General features: G+C 40.0%; 1 protein-coding gene across 1 annotated transcript in view; it reads right to left on the reverse strand.

Moving 5' to 3' along the window:
- Positions 1-15,205, reverse strand: part of FSIP1 (fibrous sheath interacting protein 1) — a 201,115-nt gene that overhangs the window by 142,021 nt on the left and 43,889 nt on the right. The window contains exon 8 of the mRNA XM_065872620.1: positions 12,628-12,786. Coding sequence (XP_065728692.1) covers positions 12,628-12,786 — 159 coding nt within the window. The remainder of the gene's footprint in view (positions 1-12,627; positions 12,787-15,205) is intronic.

Below are 15,205 nucleotides of genomic sequence, written 5' to 3' on the forward strand. Positions count from 1 at the left end.
TTGGAGAATAATTGTTTTACAATGGTGTGTTAGTTTCTGCTTTATAACAGAAACTATACGTATACGTATATCCCCATATACGTATAAGCTATACATATACGTATATCCCCATATCTCCTCGCTCTTGCGGCTCCCTCCGACCTTCCCTATCCCACCCCTCTAGGTGGTCACAAAGCACCAAGCTGATCTCCCTGTGCTATGCGGCTGCTTCCCACTACCTATCTATTTTACAATTGGTACTGTATATATGGCCATGTCACTCTCTCACTTCGTCCCAGCTTACCCTTCCCATTCCCCGTGCCCTCAAGCCCATTCTCTACATCTGCACCTTTATTCCTGTCCTGCCCCTAGGTTCTTCAAAACCTTCTTTATTTTTCTTAGATTCCATACATATGTGTTAGCATACAGTATTTGTTTTTCTCTTTCTGACTTACTTCACTCTGTATGACAGACTCTAGGTCCATCCACCTCACTACAAATAACTCAATTTTGTTTCTTTTTATGGCTGAGTAATATTCCATTGCATATATGTGCCACATCTTCTTTATCCATTCATCTGTTGATGGACACTTAGGTTGCTACCATGTCCTGGCTATTATAAATAGAGCTGCAATGAACATTGTGGTACATGACTCTGTTTGAATTATGGTTTTCTCCAGGTATATGCCCTGTAGTGGGATTGCTGGGTCATACGGTAATTCTAATTTTAGTTTTCTAAGGAACCTCCATACTGTTCTCCATAGTGGCTGTATCAATTTATATTACCACCAACAGTGCAAGAGGGTTCCCTTTTCTCCACACCCTCTCCAGCATTTATTGTTTGTAGATTTTTAGATGATGGTCATTCTCACTCGTGTGAGGTGATACCTCATTGTAGTTTTGATTTGCATTTCTCTAATGATTAGTGATGTTGAGCATCCTTTCATGTGTTTGTTGGCAGTCTGTATATCTTCTTTGGAGAAATGTCTATTTAGGTCTTCTGCCCGTTTTTGGATTGGGTTGTTTGTTTTTTTGATATTGAGCTGCATAAGCTGCTTGTAAATTTTGGAGATTAATCCTTTGTCAGTTGCTTCATTTGCAAATATTTTCTCCCATTCTGAGGGTTGTCTTATTGCCCTGTTTATGGTTTCCTTTGCTGTGCAAAAGATTTTAAGTTTCATTAGGTTTCATTTGTTTATTTTTGTTTTTATTTCCATTTCTCTAGGAGGTGGGTCAAAAAGGATCTTCCTGTGATTTATGTCATAGAGTGTTCTGCCTATGTTTTCCTCTAAGAGTTTGATAGTGTCTAGTCTTACGTTTAGGTCCTTCATCCATTTCGAGGTTATTTTTGTGTATGCGGTTAGGGAGTGTTCTAATTTCATTCTTTTAGATGTAGCTGTCCAATTTTCCCAGCACCACTTACTGAAGAGGCTGTCTTTTCTCCATTGTATACTCTTGCCTCCTTTATCAAAGATAAGGTGACCATATGTGCGTGGACTTATCTCTGGGCTTTCTATCCTGTTCCATTGTTCTATATTTCTGTTGTTGTGCCAGTACCATACTGTCTTGATTACTGTAGCTTTGTAGTATAGTCTGAAGTCCGGGCGCTTGATTCCTCCAGCTCCGCTTTTCTTTCTCAAGATTGCTTTGGCTAATCGGGATGTTTTGTGTTTCCATACAACTTGTGAAAATTTTTGTTCTAGTTCTGTGAAAAATGCCATTGCTAGTTTGATAGGGATTGCACTGAATCTATAGATTGCTTTGGGTAGTCATTTTCACAATGTTGATTCTTCCAATCCAAGAGCATTGTATATCTCTCCATCAGTTTGTATCATCTTTAATTTCTTTCATCAGTGTATTATAGTTTTCTGCATACAGGTCTTTTGTCTTCTTAGGTAGGTTTATTCCTTGGCATTTTATTCTTTTTGTTGAAGTGGTAAATGGGAGTGTTTCCTTAATCTCTCTTTCAAATATTTCATCATTAGTGTATAGGAATGCAAGAGATTTCTGTGCATTAATTTTGTATCCTGCTACTTTACCAAATTCATTGATTAGCTCTAGTAGTTTTCTGGTAGCATCTTTACAATTCTCTATGTATATCATGTTGTCTGCAAATAGTGACAGTTTTACTTCTTCTTTTCCAATTTGGATTGCTTTTATTTATTTTCCTTCTCTGATTGCTGTGGCTAAAACTTCCAAAGCTATGTTGAATAATAGTGGCAAGAGTGGGCAACATTGTCTTGTTCCTGATCTTAGAGGAAATGGTTTCAGTTTTTCACCATTGAGAATGATGCTGGCTGTGGGTTTGTCATATATGGCCTATATTATGTTGAGGTAGGTTCCCTCTATGCCTACTTTCTGGGGAGTTTTTATCATAAATGGGTGTTGAATTTTGTTGAAAGCCTTTTCTGTATCTATTGAGATGATCATATGGTTTTTCTCCTTCAATTTGTTAATATGGTGTATCACACTGATTGATTTGTGTATATTTAAGAATCCTTGCATTCCTGGGATAAATCCCACTTGATCATGGTGTATGATCCTTTTAATGTGCTGTTGGATTCTGTTTGCTAGTATTTTGTTGAGGATTTTTGCATCTATGTTCATCAGTGATATTGGCCTGTAGTTTTCTTTCTTTGTGACATCCTTGTCTGGTTTTGGTATCAGGGTGATGGTGGACTCATAGAATGAGTTTGGGAGTGTTCCTCCCTCTGCTACATTTTGGAAGAGTTTGAGAAAGATAGGTGTCAGCTCTTCTCTAAATGTTTGATAGAATTTGCCTGTGAAGCCACTGACTCGTGTTTAAATGACCTACAATTCCCTGCATGCAATGAGTACTTGATTAATATTTGTGGAATTGATTGCTGAAAAACAGAAATTTATATTTCATTTAAAAGACATTCCTTCTAAGGGAGCATGGAGAAAAGCTACTGGTAAATTAATGGTTTGCAGAAAGGTTAAAAATAAAAATAACATGACTATGCATTATGAATATTTGTGGTTCAGCAATAGACTGGAGGCCATTTGTCACCTGAATAGATATGCAGGGTTTATCCGAGATACTTTCAGTGTATTATTCAAAAAGCATTCCAATCCAAAAATAATATCGGGGGATAGCTTCAAGATAGCGGAGGAGTAAGACGCGGAGATCACCTTCCTCCCCAAAAGTACACCAAAAAGACATCTACATGTGGAACAGCTCCTACAGAACACCTACTGAATGCTAGCAGAAGACCTCAGACTTGCCAAAAGGCAAGAAACTCCCCAGGTACCTGGGTAGGGCAAAAGAAAAAAGAATAAACAGAGACAAAAGAATAGGGATGGGACCTGCACCTCTGGGAAGGAGCTGTTAAGGAGGAAAAGTTTTCACACACTAGGAAGCTCCTTCACTGGCAGAGACGGGGGTGTGGCAGGGGGGAAGCCTCGGAGCCATGGAAGAGAGCACAGCAACAGGGGTGCAGAGGGTGAAGTGGAGAGATTCCCACACAAAGGATCACTGCTGACCAGCACTCACCAGCCTGAGAGGCTTGTCTGCTCACCTGCTGGGGCGGATGGGGGCTGGGAGCTGAGGGTTGGGCTTCGGAGGTCAGACCCCAGGGAGAGGACTGGGGTTGGCTGCATGAACACAGCCTGAAGGGGGCTAGTGCACCACAGCTAGCCGGAAGGGAGTCTGGGAAAATGTCTGGAACTGCCTAAGAGGCAAGAGACCATTGTTTCAGGGTGCACGAGGAGAGGGGATTCAGAGCACCACCTAAACAAGCTCAAGAGACCAGCATGAGCCGTGGCTATCAGCGAGGACACCAGAGACAGGCATGAGACGCTAAGGCTGCTGCTGCAGCCACCAAGAAGCCTGTGTGCAAGCACAGGTCACTATGCACACCTCCCGCTCCGGGGAGCCTGTGCAGCCTGCCACTGTCAGAGTCCCGTGATCCAGGGACAACTTCCCCAGGAGAACACACGGTACGCCTCAGGCTGTTGCACTGTCATGCTGGCCTCTGCTGCCACAGGCTCACCCCGCATTTGATACCCCTCCCTTCCCCACCCCCCCACCCCCTTGCCCCACCTGAGTGAGTCACAGCCCCCTAATCAGCTGCTACTTTAACCCTGTCCTGTCTGGGCAGGGTACAGATGACCTCAGGCGAACTACAGGCCCCTCAGGCAGGGCCAAATCCAAAGCTGAATCCCAGGAGCTGGGCAAACAAAGAAGAGAAAGGGAAATCTCTCCCAGCAGCCCCGGGAGCAGTGGATTAAATCTCCACAATCAAATTGATGTAGCCTGCTTCTGTGGAATACCTGAAGAGACAACAAATCATCCCAAAACTGAGGCGGTGGACTTTGGGGCAACTGTAGACTTGGGGTTGGCTTTTTGCATCTAATTTGTTTCTGGTTTTATGTTTATCTTAGTTTAGTATTTACAGCTAACTATCACTGGTACATTAGTTTATTGATTCGGCTGCTCTCTTCCTTTTTTTTTAAATATATATATACTTTTCATTTTTCTCCTTTTGTGAGTGTGTATCTGTATGCTTCTTTGTGTGATTTTGTCTGTATACCTTTGCCTTTACCATTTGTCGTAGGGTTCTGTCTGTCCATTTTGTTTGTTTGTTTGTTTGTTTTACTATAGTTTTTAGTGCTTGTAATCATTGGTGGATTTGTTTATTGGTTTGGTTGCTCTCTCTTCCTTTTTTTAAAATTACTTTCTAATTTATAATAATTTTTATTTTTTTATTTTAATAACTTCATTTTATTTTTTTCTCTTTCTTTCTTTCTTTCATTCTTTTTCTCCCTTTTCTTCTGAGCCGTGTGGAGGACAGTCTCTTGGCGCTCCAGCCGGGTGTCAGGCCTGAGCCTCTGAGGTGGAGGAGCCAAGTTCAGGACACTGGTCCACCAGAGACCTCCCAGCTCCACATAATATCAAACAGTGAAAGCTTTTTCAGAGATCTCAATCTCAACGATAAGACCCAGCTCCACTCAACGACCAGCAAGCTACAGTGCTGGAGGCCCTATGTCAAACAACTACCGAGACAGGAACACAACCCCACCTATTAGCAGAGAGGCTGCCTAAAATCCTACTAAGTTCACAGATACCTCAAAACACACCACCAGACACGTTCCTGCCCACCAGAAAAACAAGATCCAGCCTCATCTACCAGAACACAGGCACAAGTATCCTCCACCAGGAAGCCTACACAACCCACTGAACCAACCTTACCCACTGGGCGCAGACACCAAAAACAACGGGAACTACAAACCTGCAGCCCGCGAAAAGGAGACCCCAAACACAGTAAGTTAAGCAAAATGAGAAGACAGAGAAATACACAGCAGATGACGGACAAGGGTACAAACCCACTAGACCAAACAGATGAAGAGGAAATAGGCAGTCTACCTGAAAAAGAATTCAGAGTAATGATAGTAAACATGATCCAAAATGTTGGAAATAGAATGGAAAAAAAAACAAGAAATGTTTACCAAGGATCTCGAAGAACTGAAGAGCAAACAAACAATGATGAACAACACAATAAATGAAATTAAAAATTCTCTAGAAGGGATCAATAGCAGAATAACTGAGGCAGAAGAACGGATAAGTGACCTGGAAGATAAAATAGTGGAAATAACTGCCACAGAGCAGAATAAACAAAAAAGAATGAAAAGAATTGAGGACAGTGTTCTAGACCTCTGGGACAACATTAAACGCACCGATATTCGAATTATAGGGGTGCCAGAAGAAGAAGAGAAAAAGAAAGGGACTGAGAAAATATGTGAAGAGATTACAGTTGAAAACTTCCCTACTATGGGAAAGGAAATAGTCAATCAAGTCCAGGAAGCACAGACCATCCCATACAGGATAAATCCAAGGAGAAACACGCCAAGACACATATTAATCAAACGATCAAAAAATTAAATACAAAGAAAAAATATTAAAAGCAGCAAGGGAAAAACAACATGTAACACACAATGGAATCCCCATAAGGTTAACAGCTGATCTTGCAGCAGAAACTCTACAACCGGAAGGGAATGGCAGGACATATTTAAAGTGACGAAAGAGAAAAACCTACAGCCAAGATTACTCTATCCAGCAAAGATCTCATTCAGATTTGACAAAGAAATTAAAACCTTTACAGACAAGCAAAAGCTAACAGAATTCAGCAGCACCAAACCAGCTTTACAACAAATGCTAAAGGAACTTCTCTAGGTAGGAAACACAAGAGAAGGAAAAGACCTACAATAATAAACCCAAAACAATTAAGAAAATGGTAATAGGAACATACATATCAATAATTACCTTAAATGTAAATGGATTAAATGCTCCAACCAATAGACATAGACAGGCTGAATGGATACAAAAACAAGACCCGTATATATGCTCTTTACAAGAGACCTACTTCAGACCTAGGGACACATACAGACTGAAAGTGAGGGGATGGAAAAAGATATTCCATGCAAATGGAAATCAAAACAAAGCTGGAGTAGCAATTCTCATATCAGACAAAACGGACGTTAAAACAAAGACCATTACAAGAGACAAAGAAGGACACTACATAATGATCAAGGGATCAATCCAAGAAAAAGATATAACAATTGTAAATATTTATGCACCCAACATAGGAGCACCTCAATACATAAGGCAAATACTAACAGCCATAAAAGGGGAATCGACAGTAACACAATCATGGTAGGGGATTTTAACACCTCACTTTCACCAATGGACAGATCATCCAAAATGAAAATAAAAAAGGAAACAAAAGCTTTAAATGATACATTAAACAAGATGGACTTAATTGATATTTATAGGACATTCCATCCAAAAACAACAGAATACACTTTCTTCTCAAGTGCTCACGAAACATTCTCCAGGATAGATCATATATTGGGTCACAAGTCAAGCCTTGGTAAATTTAAGAAAATTGAAATCATATCAAGTACCTTTTCCAACCACAACGCTATGAGACTAGATATCAATTACAGGAAAAAATCTGTAACAAATACAAACACATTGAGGATAAACAATACACTACTTAATAACCAAGAGATCACTGCAGAAATCAAAGAGGAAAGCAAAAGATACCTAGGGGCTTCCCTGGTGGCGCAGTGGTTGAGAGTCCACCTGCCAATGCAGGGGACACAGGTTCGTGCCCCGGTCGGGGAAGATCCCACATGCTGCACAGCGGCTACGCCCGTGAGCCATGGCCACTGAGCCTGCGTGTCCAGAGCCTGTGCTCTACAACGGGAGCGGCCACAACAGTGAGAGGCCCGTGTACAGCAAAAAAAAAAAAAGATACCTAGAAACAAATGACAATGAAAACACGACGACCTAAAACCTATGGGATGCAGCAAAAGCAGTTCTAAGAGGGAAGTTTATAGCAATACAATCCTACCTCAAGAAACAAGAAACACCTCAAATAAACAACCTAACCTTACACCTAAAGCAATTAGAGAAAGAAGAACAAAAATACCCCAAAGTTAGCAGAAAGAAAGAAATCATAAAGATCAGATCAGAAATAAATGAAAAAGAAATGAAAGAAACGATAGCAACAAGCAATAAAAGTAAAAGCTGGCTCTTTGAGAAGATAAACAAAATTGTTAACCATTAGCCAGACTCATCAAGAGAAAAAGGGAGAAGACTCAAATCAACAGATTTGGAAATGAAAAAGGGAAGGTAACAACTGACACTGCAGAATTACAAAGGATCATGAGAGATCACTACAAGCAACTATATGCCAATAAAATGGACAACCTGGAAGAAAGGGACAAATTCTTAGAAATGCATAACCTTCCAAGACTGAACCAGAAAGAAACAGAAACTATGAACAGACCAATCACAAGCACTGAAATTGAAACTGTGATTAAAAATCTTCCAACAAACAAAAGCCCAGGACCAGATGGCTTCACAGGCGAATTCTATCAAACATTTAGAGAAGAGCTAACACCTATCCTCCTCAAACTCTTCCAAAATACAGCAGAGGGAGGAACACTCCCAAACTCATTCTACAAGGCCACCATCACCCTGATACCAAAACTAGACAAAGAGGTCACAAATAAAGAAAACTACAGAACAATACCACTGATGAACATAGATGCAAAAATCCTCAACAAAATACTAGCAAACAGAATTCCACAGCACATTAAAAGGATAATACACCATGATCAAATGGGGTTTATACCAGGAATGCAAGGATTCTTCAATATATGCAAATCAATCAATGTGATACACATATTAACAAACTGAAGGAGAAAAACAATATGATCATCTCAATAGATGCAGAGAAAGCTTTTGACAAAATTCAACACCTATTTATGATAAAAACCCTCCAGGAAGTAGGCATAGAGTGAACTTACCTCAACATAATAAAGGCCATATATTACAAACCCACAGCCAACATCGTCCTCAATGGTGAAACACTGAAACCACTTCCACTAAGATCAGGAACAAGACAAGGTTGCCCACTCTCACCATTATTATTCATCATAGTTTTGGAAGTTTTAGCTACATCAATCAGAGAAGAAAAAGAAATAAAAGGAATCCAAATTGGAAAAGAAGAAGTAAAGCTGTCACTATTTGCAGATGACATGATACTATACATAGAGAATCGTAAAGATGCTACCAGAAAACTACTAGAGCTAATCAATGAATTTGGTAAAGTAGCAGGATACAAAATTAATGCACAGAAATCTCTTGCATTCCTACAAAATAATGATGAAAAATCTGAAAGTGATTTTTCAGATCACTTTTGAAATCATTTCTTGCAATAGTTTCAAAAATCTGAAATCATTGCAATAAAAAAGAATAAAATACCTAGGAATAAATTTACCTAAGGAGACAAAAGACCTGTATGCAGAAAATTATAAGACACTGATGAAAGAGAGATGATACAAATAGATGGAGAGATATACCATGCTCTTGGATTGCAAGAATCAACACTGTGAAAATGACTATACTACACAAATCAATCTACATATTCAATGCAATCCCTATCAAACTACCAATGGCATTTTTCACAGAACTAGAACAAAAAATTTCACAATTTGTATGGAAACACAAAAGACCCCGAATAGCCAAAGCAATCTTGAGAAAGAAAAATGGAGCTGGAGGAATCAGGCTTCCAGACTTCAGACTGTACTACAAAGCTACAGTAATCAAGACAGTATGGTACTGGCACAAAAACAGACACACACATATGGTCACCTTATCTTTGATAAAGGAGGCAAGAATATACAATGGAGAAAAGACAGCCTCTTCAATAAGTGGTGCTGGGAAAATTGGACAGCTACATGTAAAAGAATGAAATTAGAACACTCCCTAACACCATACCCAAAAGTAAACTCAAAATGGATTAAAGACCTAAATGTAAGGCCAGACATGATCAAACTCTTAGAGGAAAACTCAGGCAGAACACTCTAAAACATAAATCACAGCAAGATCCTTTTTGGCCCACCTCGTAGAGAAATGGAAATAAAAACAAAAATAAACAAATGGGACCTAATGAAATGTAAATGCTTTTGCACAGCAAAGGAAACCATAAATAAGACGAAAAGACAACCCTCAGACTGGGAGAAAATATTTGTAAATGAAGCAACTGACGAAGATAACCTCCAAAATTTACAAGCAGCACATGCAGCTCAATATCAAAAAAACAAAAAACCCAATCCAATAATGGGCAGAAGACCTAAATAGACATTTCTCCAAGGAGGACATACAGATGGCCAACAAACACATGAAAGAATGTTGAACATCATTAATCATTAGAGAAATGCAAATCAAAACTACAATGAGATATCAGCTCACACCAGTCAGAATGGCCATCATCAAAAATTCTACAAACAATAAATGCTGGAGAGGATGTGGAGAAAAGGGAACCCTCTTGCACTGTTGGTGGGAATGTAAATTGATACATCCACTATGGAGAACAGTATGGAGGTTCCTTAAAGAACTAAAAATAGAACTACCATACAACCCAGCTATCCCACTACAGGGCATATACCCTGAGAAAACCATAATTCAAAAAGAGTCATGTACCACAATGTTCACTGCTACTCTATTTACAATAGCCAGGACATGGAAGCAACCTAAGTGTTCATTGACAGATGAATGGATAAAGAAGGTGTGGCACATGTACACAATGGAATATTACTCAGCCATAAAAAGAAACGAAATTGAGTTATTTGTAGTGAGGTGGGTGGATCTAGAGTCTGTCATACAGAGTGAAGTAAGTCAGAAAGAGAAAAACAAATACTGTATGCTAAACAAATATATGGAATCTAAAAAAAAAAAAATGGTTCTGAAGAACCTACTGGCAGGACAGGAATAAAGACACAGATAGGGCTTCCCTGGTGGCGCAGTGGTTGAGAGTCCACCTGCCGATGCAGGGGACACGGCTTCGTGCCCCGGTCTGGGAAGATCCCACATGCCGCGGAGCGGCTTGGCCCGTGAGCCACGGCAACTGAGCCTGCGCGTCAGGAGCCTGTACTCCGCAACGGGGGAGGCCACAACAGTGAGAGGCCCGCGTACCGCAAAAAAAAAAAAAAAAAAAGACGCAGATGCAGAGAATGGACTTGAGGACACGGGAAGGGGGAAGGGTAAGCTGGGATGAAGTGAGAGAGTGGCATTGACATATATACACTACCAAATGTAAAACAGATAGCTAGTGGGAAACAGCCACATAGCACAGCGAGATCAGCTCGGTGCTTTGTGTCCACCTAGGGAGGCTGGGAGGGAGATGCAAGAGGGAGGAGATATAGGAATATATGTTTATGTATAGCTCATTCACTTTGTTATACAGCAGAAACTAACACACCATTTTAAAGCAATTATACTCCAATAAAGATGTTAAAAAAAAAAAATAATATCCGTAAAATAATTTACCATGTTTTCATTTTTGGCTTGAAAATTCAATATGCAATCCTGGTTTTAGTTAGAAATGAGGAAATGCCAACAGGAAATTGAATGAAACCTCAAAATACACTCTTTTTTGCATACAAGAAGCACTAATTATTTCTTTTCAACAACTATGATGTTTCTTTTCTGTGTCTGCAGCCAGTGAGAGTCCCAAAATGCAGTTTTCTCTTTTCTCTAAATATACTGTTTCACACAAAAATATATAATATCAGTATGTAACAACTAAGTAATGTACTGGTTTTCCCTCTGATTATTTTTTAAATATTTTATTTAAACCATAAATGTGAACTCTGAAAATGTGACGGAGGTGACAATGACCACAGTCATACTTTATCTGAAGTCCTAATGGTTAAACAAATCTCTAAATTCTCAGTCTCTCTTTCGGGAATAACATTTGATGGTCACAAAAGAGACATTTTCTATCTTTAGGACCATTATCCAGCTTTGAGATCTCAGCAACCCTTGATATCTAACAACAGTAACAACAACAACAAAAATCAGCTGTAACACAAAAAGAACAAAGAATATCCCTGAACCATTTTACTCCCCCATCCTGGCTTCCTCCTTTTGGGAAATGGCACCCAGTAACATAAATAAACTAGCAGCATACCTGTTGATGTGTCAAAGTCCTGCGGTATATTTGGGTAGGGACAGAGATTCCAATTCTCTGTCTTCCAAGAAGTCTGATCTCAATCCAGAAAACAGTGGTTCCCACTCCCACCATACTGCTGTGTAAAGGGCTCAGAGGCAGCTGTGCCTGGCCCTTAGGAACATAATTTAAGGAAGCCGCGATGGCTCCATAAGGTTCCATCACGACCAAACTTTCTTTGGAACATCTTAACACTGCTCCTTTCCTCTGAAGTAGCTTCAACTGATCCAAACCCAGATCCCTAATCTTCAATTGACAGGTTGGAGAAAAGACTGACTATAAAGCAGAATTATTCCCTATAGGCTACTGATATTATTTAAATCTTCTTAAAAACCAGGAAAATCACATGCATCTAATATTGTACAGAAAATGATTTGGTGATATGTTTACAAAACTGGTAGAGGGTTAGTGGAATAACAAAAGACCAGCCATTTTCTCTTCAGGCAAAAACTACCACCCAACCCCAAACTAGATCCCACGAAGTACTGAAATATTAGGGGGAGAAAGGAATTTTACTGCTCCAAAGCTGTGGTGACCCTTCCGTTTTTCTTCACCCTCTGTTAGCTTTGTAAAAGAATATTTGAGGGAACTATCCAGAAAGGAAACGTACTCATTTCAAAATTCTCACAGGAGAGAAGTTATCAACAGAGTGAGCTTCACTGCTTGCTGGTAAATCAAAGGAGCTAGAAGAATGTGTCAGAGTAAGGGACAGGTGACTGCCACCGCTAACACCTAGAACCAAAGGAACAAAAAGAAGTAAAGCTCTCAAAGGACTAAGGAGTGCTGTATCTATTCTCTTCCCTTCTTCCCTCTCCTCTCTCCCGATCATGATCAAGCATTAGCTTATATCATAAAGATATAACAATATCAAAATAAATATTTCACCTCATCTCAGCAAATTACCAACTGAAAAGAAAATGAATAGAAAGTGGAAACTGGCAAAGGAAAATAGACACTTGTAGAAATCACTATCACTGCAGTTGCAGCCACTGAAAAGGCAACTGGGAAGAAACCTCTTTAGTTAACAAGCAGATTGTCATATTATGTGAACTAGCTTTAGCACACATAAACCTGAACAGCCTATGGGCTCTAGAGTTAAACATACCTCATCATTCTGATGTTCAGATCTTGGAGAAGAGCTGGAAATTGTTGGGTAAATGGCAGAAAGTTCTTGGAGTTTTGTATCAATTTTAGCAAGCTGCTCATGCTGGGTGACTGCAGGTGTGTATCCTTCTCCCGGGACCAGCCAGCCAGACTGATCTCCCTAAAAGGAAACAAGGATCACCAGGTCATTCTTATGCTACATTTTTTTTTCCAAAATATACCTTTCAGACCGCTACATCAGTGCTCCTCACAAAAACAAATAAAAAACAAAACAAATATTAAAAAAACAGAATTAACTTGGGATAGTGCAAGAAAAAAACTTCAATAGTTTAAGGTTTCATCATCTGCCAACTCTGCGTAAAGTATCTGCTTACCTTTTGTGGGCGTTCTACCCTACAGAATAACTCTCTTAGCCTCACAGTCTGGGTCTCATAACATTCTCATTTCTCCACTTTGAAAAAAGTGGTTTGTGACATGCTGAATAAGGAAGAAATCATGTTTACCCTATAACGAACATGTTACTTTCAAAATCTGTCGCTGAAAAGTAACATAGACTCAGTTGTTTGGGTTTCATGATCATAACTGGTCATCTAGGGACTTCCCTGATGGTCCTGTGGCTAAGACTCCACACTCCACATGCGGGGGGCCTGGGTTCGATTTCTGGTCAGGGAGCTAGATCCCGCACGCCGCAACTAAAGATCCTGCATGCTATAACTTAGACCTGATGCAGCCGAATAAATAAATATTTGAAAAAAAAACCTGTTCATCTAACTCGTTATTGAACTAACATTAGTTTCTTAACGGGTTAAAAGCCATTCATAACATTCATTCAAAAACCTCGTACTGAGTGCCTCCTATGGGGAGGCATTACACTGGGCACTGGTGATTCAATATGAATCTCACACGTTCCTGCCCTCAGGAGTTCTCAGTCTCTTGACAGCAAAGATTTTAACAAGGTGTGAAAAGTGCTGGTAAACCCAGGGTTCCATGGAGAACAAGGAGGGTCAACTAACCTCTGTTAACAGGAAGGGGCAAGGAGAAAACGTGTTTGGAGAATGCTTCCTAAAGGAAATCATCTTAGGAGCATCTTAGAGAAACAACACAATTGGCTGTGCACTTTAAAACTGGAGCAGGTGAGGGTGAGACTGGAGGCAGAAAATCCAGTTAAGAAGCAAAAGCCGTAACCTACAAGAAAAGTGATGAGCGCCTGAAGTCAGAATGTTTCCTGGGAATGAAGCACACAGGACCAATTCCAGAGATACTTAGGAAGCAGAGTTTACAGAATCTGGAGACAATTTGATGGAAGAATGAAGGGAGGAGTAAGAATCAAGGATAAAAACCAAATTCCTGATTTTATCAGCTAGTGGGATGGTGGTCATAAGAACCAAACTAGGGAATACCAGAGACATGGTAGGTTTGAGGGGGAAAATGATGATGATGAATTCTGTTTGGGGCCTTCTGATATTCACAGATGTCCCCAGGATATCCACAGATTATGTTAGGTAGTTAAATATGTTTGTCTGAAGTTCAAGATAGAGACCTGGATTGGAAATAAGCACTTTGGACTCACCCATAATTCTATAATGGTTCAAACCCTTACACCATGGGAATGGGTGAGGTCACAAAGGGAAGCATGTAGCACAAGGACAGAAGGATCATGAAGAACACTAAGAATAAATGGGCAGATGGAGGGCAACACACACTTTGGTTTCATGACTCTAATACCAGGGATCAAACCCTAAGTGGTAACCAGAAGAAGTACATGCAAAAACTTACGCAGAAAGACTTACACTGTCTCTTCCTGGCCCCAGCATCCAATCTCCCTTCCTGCTTCAGTGAAACCAAATACTGCATGAGTCTCTCTAGGGAACAGGTACCCACCAGACACTCCTTCTCCCTACCCACTGGCATCAAGAAGACAAGCAAATGACCTAGATTCAGCCAATCAGAAGGGAACACCCTGGACTTTGACTCCTGAGGGAGAGAGAGAGATTCAAAGATGCAGGGAAAGTGGGGAAGTGATTAATGGTGACAGCAGTAGCAGTGAGGATCCAGTGTTGATAGCAGTGAAGGTGGCAGCAGTGATCATTATCGGGGGTGTCTGGTGGCCTCGATGCAGCCCTGAACCAGACTGATTCTCAGGAGTTTCTAGGCCCATTTTTCTGCCTACCTTGATAACTGCCTGGTTTACAAGCCCAGTCCTCCAAACTTCCCACTGTGCCTGTGAGCTGCTCAAGTCTTCCAATAAATTCGTTTTCTGTTTTTTTAACCAAAATCTGCCTCTGTTTCTTGCAACCTAGAACCCTGACTAAAATGGTTTTTGCCATGTTACTTACAAAAAAGAGTAACTGCAAAAAGCCCAAATGTCTGAAAATAGGGAGAAAGGGAGACTACACTATATCCATATATGGATATGATACAGTAATAAACATTTTAAATATACTTGCAAGTTGGCATATGAAAGTTATACATAATTATTAAAAAAATACCTAACTACTCACAAATAAGAAACTCTGATTAATTTTTCCTAAATAAAAGTGATATAAATACTGTCTGACCTAAAAGAGAAAAAAAGAATC

The sequence above is a fragment of the Phocoena phocoena genome, chromosome 2, assembly GCF_963924675.1.
Source record: "Phocoena phocoena chromosome 2, mPhoPho1.1, whole genome shotgun sequence".
Taxonomy (NCBI): domain Eukaryota; kingdom Metazoa; phylum Chordata; class Mammalia; order Artiodactyla; family Phocoenidae; genus Phocoena; species Phocoena phocoena.